The 12,615-nt window shown below is 42.5% G+C and overlaps 1 protein-coding gene across 1 annotated transcript; it reads right to left on the reverse strand.

Moving 5' to 3' along the window:
• Positions 1–1,097: 1,097 nt before the first annotated feature.
• Positions 1,098–2,012, reverse strand: LOC115952421. Its single transcript, XM_031069599.1, has 2 exons — positions 1,833–2,012; positions 1,098–1,718 (listed from the first exon to the last, which is right to left on the reverse strand). The coding sequence occupies exons 1-2, from the start codon at positions 2,010–2,012 to the stop codon at positions 1,098–1,100; spliced, it is 801 nt and encodes a 266-aa protein (XP_030925459.1).
• Positions 2,013–12,615: the final 10,603 nt, after the last annotated feature.

Raw genomic sequence — 12,615 nt, forward strand, 5'->3', positions numbered from 1 at the left:
TCTGGATTTTCTTCTATTCCTCTCTGGGATACCATGAATCCCAAGAACTTACCTGAGGCTACCCCAAAAACACACTTGCTTGGATTCAACTTCATCTGGTGTTTTCTCAGGGTTGCAAAAGTCTCCTCCAGGTCGTCCAGGTGAGCGAGCTCCTCCTTGCTCTTGACGAGCATATCGTCCACGTATACTTCCATGTTCCTGCCAATCTGTTGGCTGAACATTTTGTTCACCAATCTTTGGTACGTAGCTCCAGCATTTTTCAACCCAAAAGGCATCACCTTGTAACAGTAGAGTCATTGGCTTGTGATGAAGGCAGTCTTCTCCTGGTCTTCTTCAGCCATCTTTATCTGGTTGTACCCCGAGAAGGCGTCCATGAACATCAGTAACTTGTGTCCGGCGGTGGAGTCCACAAGCTGGTCTATTCTTGGTAGAGGGAAGCTGTCCTTTGGGCATGCTTTGTTCAGGTCGGTGAAGTCTACACACATTCTCCACTTTCCGTTTGCTTTCTTTACCAGGACGACGTTGGCGAGCCATTCTGGATAATATACTTCCCGGATGAATCCAGGCTTCAAGAGTTTGGTTACTTCCTCTGCAACTGCCTGATCTCGTTCAGGAGCGAAGGTTCTTCGTCGTTGCTGAACGGGCTTCCTGCTAGGATCCACATTCAGCCTATGCTGGATGACTTCTGGAGATATGCCTGGCATGTCCTCGTGACTCCATGCAAAGACATCTAGATTCCCCTTAAGGAATTTTATGAGTTTCGTCCTCATCTCGGGGCTTAGCGTAGTTCCAATTCTGGTCGTCTTGTCTGCATTTCCTTCTACCAACTCTACTACTTCCAGGGTCTCCATCCCGTCCTCCTCTTTTTCTTCAATCGTCCACGTGTGGTTTTCCTTTTTTGCCAGTACGGCTTGATAGCATTCCCTTGCTAGGACTTGGTCACCCTTCACTTCACCCACGCTGCTGTCTGTTGGGAATTTCACCTTCAGACAGTAGGTTGACGTCGCCGCCTTCCACTTGTTTAGGGTGGGTCTCCCAATGATGACATTGTAGGACGAAGGGCAATCCACCACCAGGAAGTCTACTTGTTTGGTCAACTACAATGGGTAGGTCCCTGCCGTCACCATCAGAGTCACTATTCCCCTGGGGTAGACCCTGTCTCCACTGAAGCTGACGAGTGGAGAGTCAAAAGGACGGAGCCTTTTTGGATCTAATCTTAGCTGCTGGAAGGCTGGGAGGTAGATGATATCCGCTGAGCTCCCGTTGTCAATAAGGATCCTTCTGGTATTGAACCCTTCTATATTCAGTACTATGACCAGGGGATCGTTGTGAGGCTGCTTTACTCCCCTGGCATCTTCTTCATTGAAGGACATGTCTTGGTATGTTCGTCGGTACTTGGACGGAGGCATGGTGTGGACGCTGTTCACCTGTCTGTGGCATGCTTTTTTGAGTGATCTAAATGATCCCCCTGAGGATGGTCCTCCCGCGATCGTGTTTATCTCCCTGATCACTTTGCGTGGAGGTTGGGACGGATGGTCGTCATCCCGAGTAAAGGATTCATGTTGGGTCCTGTTGTCGTCTCTGAACTTGCCATATTCTCCTTTCTTTACATACTTCTGTAACTTTCCTTTCCGTATTAATTCCTCTATTTGTTCCTTCAGGTCTCTGCATTCTTCTGTGTTGTGACCGTGGTCTCTATGGAACCGGCAATATTTGTTCTTGTCACGTACGTTGGGGGACGAGTGTAATGGCCTGGGCCATTTGAGATAATGCTCGTCCTTGATCTGCGTGAAAATCTTATCAACAGGCATAACCAAAGGAGTAAATTTTACCTGACGAGGATTTTTGTCGTCTCTCCTTCTATTCCCGTCGTTGTTCCGACGTTCTGGTCTGTCTCTCTTTTGCCCTCTGCGGTCGTCTTCTCCTTTGAACTTGTCCCCTAGTCTCTCAGCATCTTTTATGGCAGCTAAAGCGTCTTCCGCGTTCATATACTTTTGTGCCTTCAGGAGCATCTCAGCCATTGTCTTCGGGGGGGTTTTTTGCAAGAGAAGCCACAAGGTCTCTGGATCTCAGCCCCGCTTTGAAGGTCGTCGGCTGCACCTTGTCATCAGCTTCGTCCACTTCCAGAGTTTCCCGTGTGAATCGCTTGACATATGACATCAGAGTCTCCTTCTCTCCCTGTCTTATGGTGAGTAAATAATCTACTAGTCTCCTTGGGCGTTGTCCCCCTATGAAGTGGCGCAAAAAAGCACTACTCAGCTGATCGAAGTTGTCTATGGACGAGTTGGGTAACTTGGTAAACCACTCTCTTGCAGCTCCTTTGAGAGTCGTTGGGAAGGAACGACACAATATCTCGTCAGGTGGCTGCTGGAGACCCAAAGTCGTCTTAAAGGTATTAAGATGATCCTGAGGGTCCTTGAGTCCGTCGAATGGCTCTAATTGAGGCAGGCGAAACTTGGACGGCACGGGGCAATCAAGTACTGCTGCAGTGAAGGGCGAATCTGTAGCCTTTACCATTTTGTCTACACTCCGGTCCGTCTTTTCCTTGATAGCGCTCCTTAGTTCGTCCATCTCTTTCCTCATTTCCCGAAGAAGATCTGAGTTCTGTTCGCCCGGAGTAGTTGGTCTCCGGGGGATTTCCCTCTGCTGGCTATCCCCCTCTCCCTCCGTGTTACCCTTGGACCGGTTTTCTTCCTGTTGAGCTTGTTGAACCTGCTGGAGCCGCAGCTTCATTTCCTGGTTCTATCTGGTGAGTTCCTCAATGGTGGCTGCAAGGGCTTGAACTTGCTGGGCCAAGGTTGCTGAGTCTGGGTTGGATTCCATCTGGATATGGAGAATTGATGGAAGCTACGTTTTCGAATGTGAATCCGAAAAGATCGTCCCCACAGATGGCGCCAAACTGATGATGCACAGGATCGTCAGTAACAGTGAGCGGATAGAATCTTTCGTGGTGCGAGAGAATATGCTCAACGATGATCACCGGTGTGGTGCCTGCCACAACGTCTCCGATGCCAAAGTCAGAATGATCAAAATAATAGTCAATCAAGATGTATGTCTGTGTGTGTATATTTCGTACCTTTTTACTGACTGTGTGGGAGCTTTATACTTGCAACCTTGGGGGCTAGCCGTTGGGGTGATAAATGCTTTCTCAAGTAACGCCCCTGGTCCAATAATGAGACTTTTAAGAGGTTCCCAACGGTCTGCTGGGCTGATTTCGGAACCGCTCAAGTCATTGATTGACTGCATTGAGTGACTCTCTGTCTTCGTCAGTGATGATGGTTTTCCTCGTTGTTCCTGATGACTTCGTCAAGGATGTTTCCTCCGTCACTAAATGTTATCTTCGTCTAGGGATGCAGCATCGTCATTCCCATCAATTGCCCCCCAGGTTCTGGGGTCGTCAATGACGTGTCATGACAATCACAGAAAAACAAATCTAATTTTTATAATAAACAAATCCAATTTTTTATTATTATCACAAAACATATTTGATATTTTTCAAATCAAAAGACTCTGTTTTATGTAATAAACACAAATCTAAATTTTCTCTCCAAAAACCACATTTTTACACATATAAAAACATATCTGATTATGTTTTATATAAATCAAAATCACTTTTATTCACAAAAATAGATCTGGATTTTTTTTATAAAAAAAACCAAGAAGAGGATTCATTCATAAATAAATTTGTGCGATTTAGTTTTTGTCACATGTTCAACATATCATTCATAGCATGCATAAAAAGAGTACATTGGTCACAAGAGTCTAGAAAACCATACTCTGTCTAGGCTAAATGGGTGCCTAACACCTTCCCATTCTGTAACCTAGCCTCCGAATTTAGGTCTTTGGATAAGTAGATCTAGCGTTGTCTTTATTTTATTTTTGTGTAGAATGTAACTAGGACAAAAAGGCTTGAAATTATTTGGTAGTTTGTAACTAGGACCCAAAGCCATGTAATTTTTCAATTTTCAAATATATAATTTTTTTTTTCAATCAATGAAGAGAAAAATTCAGTCATGTATTTATTTTTTCTTTTTCTTTTTTTAATAAAAAATAAGTGGCGACTCCATACCACTTACCTAAAAAGAGAGGTGCCCTAAAAAGGTACCTAAGAATCTCTTTTTTGAGGGGCACTTTCGAGGTCTCTCACACCATCATTCACTCATAACACCTTTCTCATTCCTTTCTCTGCACTGTGTCTCCTTTCCCAAAACCTCTCCACCGATCTTCTTCAATCAAGTAACCCATCATGACGCCGGTGAAAGATGAGGGTTCTTCTCGCTGTTAGGGAAAGGAGGTTGCCATTGATGATCCTCTTGCAAAGAACATGGGCGAAGAGGCTCCCCTCTCTGAATTGGATGGTTCTGAGGAGGAGGAAGGGGGTCGTGACCTAAATAGCAAGTGCCCTCCCTTCATCGATCCGTGGTATGATGCCCACACTCACTTTCCCATGGTACTCGGTGAGTATTTGCCTCCGCTAGTGGGCCATGTGTGGCTCTCCATTTGCTGTCGCGACACGGAGGTGTCTTAGGCCCTTTTGGGCTCTTCCATTCCCAATCTTGATATATGCCATGGGACATCACTTCCCGTGCCCATCCTCTTCGAATTTGGGTCTGGTATCTCTTTGGGTTGGAAGAAGTAGGTAGATGAAGAGTTGTCTGATACGGGTTTCATGGTGGCATTATGGCAGGCTGGCGTGTTGAAGGCCATCATTTCATCCCGTTGCTTATCCAACTATAGGGACTTGTTCAATCTTCGTCATTTGTTTCACTGATGGTGCAATGCCGCCCATACCTTCTTTTCTTGCGGCAAGATCACCGTGACCTTGGAGGATGTGGTGAACCAACTCTTGTTGCCCATTCTTGATGATGTGGACCCGAGCAATATTGAACTTTCCACTGAGAAGGAGGCCATGGAGGCCGAGTTGAGGAAAGGGATGAGTGGCAATGCGAAGTTGCCTCATTGGGTTGGGGCTTTCTCCAAGGCTTTTAATGTAGTCTTTCATGTGGCCTTCGTCGCATTTTGGCTCTGCAAGTTCATCTTTGGCTTTCACCCTCATTTTGTTGTAAAACCCCTTTATTTTCGATTAGCCATAAAGATTTCTGTTGGGATGAGTTTGCCATTAGCCCCTTTGTTTCTAGATCATTTATATGTGTAGTTGGATATTTTGCAGAGTGATAAGAGGCAGGTAGGCTTCGGCCACATAATTACTACTTTTGCCCACAATACCATTTTGCAGCATTTGTTGTGAGAGTGTTTTGCAAGGCACCTGGCTAAATGCAAGTCTATCCATTTTGCCAAAGAGAAGTACCATTCTTGTCTGAAGGTTGTTACTGATTTCTATGGTCGTTTTGTATCTGATTTTCTGTTAGCTTACCACTGGGTTGGGCTGAAGCCGTTTGGGCATCCTGTCGTTAAGTTTTTTGATAAAGGAGTTGGCTTTTGTTAGAGGGCATACAAGAACTTGGGCACTGGCTTTACATGTGCTGATTCGATTATGGGTCCTTTTACTGACACTATTGGGACCACCACCCTGTTGACTGCCTTTGATGAGAGGAGGATTATGTATTTGGCAGCCACTAATGCTGGGTGGCTACCTTCCCTTACTAATGAGGGTATCCGCTTTGTACACTATTTTGATATTAGAGTGAGGAGGTAGTTTGGGTTGGTCCACTACTTTCGTCTGGCCATTCCTGCGGCCTAGTGCTTTTGAGTTTTGAAGCAGGAATTTCATAGTAGTCACCATTTCGGGTTCACAAAGATAAGGTCTTTGTACAGCTGCGATGCATGGGTATTGGCAAGCTGTGATGACTTCATTTAGGTAGGAGTTGTTGGGTAGCCATGGGTTTTCTCTCATTCCTCCTAATAGTCTTCATGTTGTCATTTCTGCCAACCCACGATTGTTGCTTCCCACCAAGTTCGTGGTGGCATATGTTAGGAACAGAGTAGGTCTACCATATTTGAGTGGCAAGTGAAGGAGAAGGGGTGGTATCTATATGTTGGTGAGTATCCTACGGGTTGTGAGAAGAAAGTTGTTAGGACATATCTGTTTCACTTATTAGAAACATATGTCACTACTTTTTGTAATTAGCTTATCCTTTGACAAAACGCACTTTACTTGTATTTGGGTAGATTTAAGATGTGCTTAAATACTTCAAGAAGCCATATTTCATGATCAAGTGTTGAAGCCTTCAAGTCTGTCCAAGAAAAGAAGCTAATAGTGCAGATTCATTAAAGCTCGACAGCTGCATCTATTGAGCTTAAGAAAGCTGTTCAAAGCCTAGTGTGCTCGACATCTTCTCGATAGCTGCTCGACAACTGCTCGACACCTCTCGATAGCTAGGCTATTTATCGAGCTCTTCAATTGATCGTTATCACAATCTCGACACCTCTCGATAGCTAGTGGATCAATCAAGAAAGCTCTTGTCACCTTGACAGCTCTTCGATAGCTGTATCTGTCGAAGTTTAAAGCTCGACACCTCCTCGACACCTCCCGATCGATTGAGGTTATGGGAATTCAGATTTCCAAATCTGATTTTTGGGCCAGCTTATGTATTTGTTTAGGGTTTCTTTTCCCACAACCCTAGACTTATATAAGGCTTATTTTAGAGGTCGTCACATAAGAGAATACAAGGAGAACACAAGCAAAAAGTGACTGAAGCATTATTCTCTCTGAAATAAGCTACTGCATCTTTTGCGCCTTAGGGTTTTGTAACTAAGTGCTTCTTGATCTTCATTGTTGATAAAGTGAAAAACTTTGCAGCCAACAATTTTCTTCTAGTTGGTGATTGAAGTCACGTACTGGGATCCACGCAATTGGTTAGTCACGTACTAGGATTCATGCATCAAAGGGTGGCGTTCATATATTGAAGAGTTCAGAGGTTATGAAGCAGTAGAAGGTTTCTGCTGTGAGTTCATCTATGGGGATTGTAAAGTCTAGGGACAAAGGTTTTGTACTAGATCTGAAACTTCTCTTTACTATAGTAGATTGCTTTTCAGGAAGGTTTCCCTTCAAGTTTTTTACTGTGAAACTAGTTTGTTTCATTGGATCATCATATCTTGTCTTATTTATTTTTCCACTGCATGATTTTGACATGATACTGATGATTGTTTGTTTTAACAAGTTTTATTCATAATAAATCTAATTAACAACTTAAGTTTAAAACTTGTAAATTCTATCAACTGGGGTCTATATTTCCCAACAAAGGTGAATGAGGTGAACCTTTCTGCTCCTACGAAGAAGGGTTTAGTGTCTCGGTCTACTAAGCCCAAGTTTTCCAAGAGAGGGGATGATTCTTCTGAGACTTGTTCTGACATCATTCCTTATAAGGGTGGCCTTCCTCCCATTGGTAACATAGTTCTCGAGGGTTCTTCTCCTCCCTCTGATTGTACCCCTTCCAATAGGCATTCTACGGCAAATAAGCCCAAGCCTTCTGCTCCAAAGCCATTCATTGATGCTCCTCCTTCTAGGACCTGCAACAGCAAGAGGAAAACATCTCCACCAGCTCTATCTGCAATTGCTGAGGGGAAAGTGTGTTATCTCTAAACTTTGCTTTTTCTTTATTTTACTTAATCATGGGGATTTCCTGACTAGGCATACTCACTCGTCTCTCTACTCCTTTGTTGTTTTGTTTTGTTTTTTTTTTTTTTTTTTTTTTTTTTTTTTTTTTTTTTTTTTTTTTTTTTTTTGCAGTCTAAGTATAAGGAGGACACTTCTACCTCCCGCCCCATATTACTTGATGAACTCGAGTTGAAGGTACATTCATTTCCTTCACATGCATTTGTATTGTCATGTGTTGCCATATGTTTCCTCTCTTTTCTTTTTCTTTTTTTTTTCTTTTTTTTTTTTTTTCTTTTAGGCCGATTCTGAGCCCCTTTCTGTTTATCACTGCATGAGTGAGGAGGTTTCTACTACCATGGGCATGCCCATAGAGGGTTTCTTTGATGGGGTGGATGTAGTGGCTAAGGCCATGGCCTCTGCTTCTGCTGCTGCATAAGGAGCTCTTGCCCAAGGCTTCAATTCCTCCACCCAAGCTTGTCCTTGTTGAGGAGAATACCCAGACTAAGAGGATTGGTGAGTTTGTTCCTATTTTTGCCGAGATTCCTACTCTCCAGAAAAAAGCCACTCCAGCAAGTGCATCTCAAACTGGGAGCACTTCTCCTGCTACTCCTCCTGTTATCTCCGCTAGTGATCCCTTCATTACCTTCTCCTAGGTTGTGAAGGATGGCTCCTCCTTGGTGGTCACTACTTCATCCATTCCTAATTCTACCACCCGAGGGCCTGATGCAAATCTGTCTTATGATAAGGGACCCGAGGACATCCTTAAGGATTTTGAGGACGAGTCATCATAAGGACAAGGGTTTCTTATTCTGATGAGGATAATGGCGGTGGTGAGCATGAAACCGAGGCTATAGGTATGTGTCTCTTATCTTTAACAACTCTTATTTTTCTTTTCTTCCTATAATTTCCTGGTACAATTCTCTTACTATTCCATACATCAATATTCTTAGCCACAAAAATTCCTAAGGAGCCCAAGACTGTAGCAGACATCGCGATACCTACAGCCTTTACTTTTGCCACACCTGTAGCCCCCACTCTTATGGGTCCTTCTGGTAATTTTTCTTTCCCTTGCATCTTCTTTAATCTTTACTATTAAATTTGTCTCTTCACTTTGTCTATCTCTTGTGAACTCATGCTTTTCCCCATATTTCTTCCTACGTCCGACTCCCGTTGAGATGGCTCCATCCTCTCGGTTTGAGGTTGGTAGTAGTTCTACCACAGTTCATGATCCAGAAAGTGAAGCTGCTACCTTCTTCATCCGATTTGACCAGCCTAAGACCAATTATCTTGATCCTGTGGACTTCTAGGGTGTTGAAGCCCCTTATGTTGACTTTCATGGCTTTCAAGTCCCTCGGGAATGCATCTCCCATTTGGAGGCAGTCTACACCAGCCTTGGGGACTTCATGTAGGGGTTTCTTTTTGGTTGATCTGCGAGGGAGCACTTCCTCAAGCTACTAGGGAACGTGATGAACAACATTGAGCATAATTTTGTCGACACAGTGTCTGTTGAGAGGATTTTACAATGGAGGGCCACAGTTCAGGAGTTGATCAGGGTTGGATTCACTGTGGATTTTCTATTGGACCATTTGCGAGAGATTGCTCAAAAATTCTTTACGAAGAAGGTTTAGCTTGCTATGGACACCATAAATGCTTGTATTGAGACTTTGTAGAAGGAGGTGGTAGACCTAGAAGCACATCGTGAGTGTCTTCTTTCTGGTGTTGCTAGCCTTAGTCGCTTTGGAGATCAGACTCTTATTTCAAACCTTTTATCAAACTATTAAATTATGTAGTTTTTTGTTTGTTTCCTTCCCTTATGTTTATTTTCCTTCCCTTTTCATCCTACCCAGTACACTTCCTTATTTCTCTGGCACTTATTTAATAAGTCTAACATGACTTATATATTTTGGGCTTATAATATATTATTCTACATCTGCTATAGCTATTACTTTGATTATGATACAATGTGTTTTACTAATACTTCATAGTCTTCATTACTTTTTACAAATGTGAACATACTATAATACTTTCTTGTGACATTATCCCTTGCAAGGATGGTCACTTGGAGGAAAGAAAACTAAACAAGAGAAAGGAATAACTACATAATGTTTCCTAAGCATAATAACACTTTAACCATTTGCCATTAATGGGGTCCATTAAATCTTTTCCATTCATCTAAGCCAAAAGGTAATACCCACTTGCATGTGCTTCCCTTACTAGGAAGGGTCCTTCCCATTTCAGTGAAAATTTAGATGGTCCTACCATACCTCGCCTAACGTGGTCTATAGTCTTCAATACAAGCTATCCCTCTGCAAACACCCTTTCTTTAGTGGGCCTTTTTGCGTCTTGGACTAGATCCCTCTTGCCGTACTGCGGCCCTATGATTCTGGGGTAGGAAAGTCAGGACTAGCCTAATTGAAACACACCTTAGGCCAACTTGTGCGAAAGTTAAAGCCCTAGAAGGAATATTTGGTGTGTCACGTGCCCACGGTAGGAAATACTGTTACAAAAAACATTATAGTAGTAAAAACATAATACAACAAGATAACTAAAATACTTCAACTAAAATATTTTCTGCTGACAGCAATAATGCTTAAAAAGTTCCATAGAGGAGAAATATGATAATGTGATTATTGTAGGAATAGATTAATGACAAGAAAATTGTGTTAGTCCTTAATCAACCATGACAAAAGAAAAGAAGATTAGTCTACTGGAGGAACAAACTTGGCTCCTTGGTAGATTCAAGTCCAAGAAGGGAATCAATCTCTAATATGGGTAACCTTAGAGGAGAATTCTGCCATAGAAGTTACTCACTTTGGAAAATGGGCCTAAGTGGCTTGACCTCAGATTCTTGACTTGCTAGAGAGAGGGCTATTGAGAGGGAGAGAAGTGGGTATCCTATTGGTGCATGCTTTTCACTCCTATCACTCCTATTTTTCTCCCTCACTCTTAGTTTTCTTGTTTTCTTTGTTTTTCTTTTCTTACTTGTTTTTCCTTGTTTTCTTTATTATTTTTTTTCTCTGTTTTCTATGTTCTCTCTTGTTTGTTGTTCCTCCTCCCTTTTAATATGCAAGTTTATGGCTTTTTGTGCTGCCTGCCGTGACAGGATTTACCATTTTTTACTCCTTAACTACTTTTGGCCTATTATGGGTGTCCTTCCCAAACTACCCACTAGTTTGCTAGTTGCCTAGCCACCATCACTACACTGTGTTGGTCGTGCCATGCCTCATTCCCAGACAAAAGTAGTTTTTGTTTTGTTTTCTACTTCCCTTAGCACTCCCATCCCAATAAAAGTTGAGTTTCTCTCTTACCAACCCCTATAGCATGTACCTAGTGATTCCATCTCATATTCTCATGTTTGCCTCTTTTGGGTAGTATGTCATCCTAGTAGGATATTTCTCCCAAAAAAGCTTAAGCGGGAACCCCAAAATAGGCTCCCCCTTCTCCTGACCACCAGACCACACCCTCTCTTACCTCAGACCCATGGCTCACTTCTCTTGTATTGGCTAGGTACAGGTAGGTGGTGTCTAAGCCTTGTGTGCATGCTCTACTTCCATATAAGTCCATTGCTTTTCTGGCGTTCATGCGTTTGCCATTGCCTACAGATTTGTCTGACTCTGCTACATGTTCTGGTGCTTGTTTAACTCTTTTGGTGTGGATGAGTTTCTGAGTCTTCATTCTTTGTATCTCATTTCTTCTTTAGGTTGAGCATTGCTTTGGGTGTGGGATATCTCTTCTTTAATTCAATCTATGTCTCCTTTCACCTCTTGTCTGTAAGCTGGTTGGTGCTCCTGCCATGCCACTACATTGTTCCTACTATGATTTCATTTACTCTTGTTTACTATACTACTTCTGGACTTGCAGGCTAAAGTGTCTGCCATGCCAATTTCATATGTTATTCCTTCTTTTAGTTTACACTACCTAGTATTCTTGCTGGGCTAGTTCATATAACAATCTTGGGCTTCCCTGGCCCATTTTATTCCTTAGGCATGTTCGGCTCATTTCATTCTTTAAGGCATCACTGGCCCATTTCATTCTTTCCTACTTTTTACATTCCCATGGGCTTTTGCTAAATCTTTTGGGCTTCCTCGGCCCAATTACCATATCATTTACCTTTAGGTTTATTGGCCTTCAAAACAATCTCATTTATTAATTCCTTTCTTTGGACTCCTCTGGCCCTTTTTTTGCTTCCTTTCTATTTCTTATGATTCTCATGGGCTTACTACTTCAGTCTTTGGGACTCCCTTAGGCCCATTTGCTTTCTTTAGGGCCACTTTACTATTTTGTAAGCCTGTGGACCATTATTGTTGGGCTTCTTCTGCCATTGAGCCCTTTTGCCAAAACTGGGAATCAACGGACCTTAAGGTGGAAATGATCAGAGTAGTAGCAATCAAGTAAATTTACACTCAAAGCAGTTGATTCTTGTTAAAGTATGGTGCTTGATAATCCTACTAGTAAGCACTTTTACATTTGGGATCTCTCCCTACTTTTTTCGATGGAATGAAAGCTTTCTTATCTTGGGAACGCAATTTGTTGGGGGGTTTTCCTGGCAACTCTCTGATCCATTTCTTGAGTGATTCAACTGGGACCTTTGCAGACCTTACAACTAAAACATACCCTTTTGCATTCATGTTAGCATCGGTTGATTATGTTTTGACATTGCTTGCTAATTGCATAGTGTCTCATGTTACAAGTGGTGTCAAAAGAGATGTTAGGGTTCTGGTAGTGGAAGAAGGAAGGACACCTGAGGAGCAACCTAAAGAGGTGCATGTTGTTGCCAACCCAGAGTTTTTGAGGATAACATCTTTTGGAGACGCCTTACTACTCATCCCCACCTTGTGTTTTCATTCTGTATTTGAGGGTATTGCTATGGGAGTTTCAAGTAAATGATACATTCATACATATTGTGTATACATATATTTCTTTTTTTGTCTTTTTTCCTTGTCCATCGAATTTCATCTTGCTTTAGGATGTGTTTGTTTGGAGGTGAAATAGGATAAATGGAAAACTTTGGAGAGAAAATGGGAAGGGAAATAAATGATGGAGCCCAAGTTTTTTCT

Source organism: Quercus lobata, chromosome 1, assembly GCF_001633185.2.
Source record: "Quercus lobata isolate SW786 chromosome 1, ValleyOak3.0 Primary Assembly, whole genome shotgun sequence".
NCBI classification, from domain to species: Eukaryota; Viridiplantae; Streptophyta; class Magnoliopsida; order Fagales; family Fagaceae; genus Quercus; species Quercus lobata.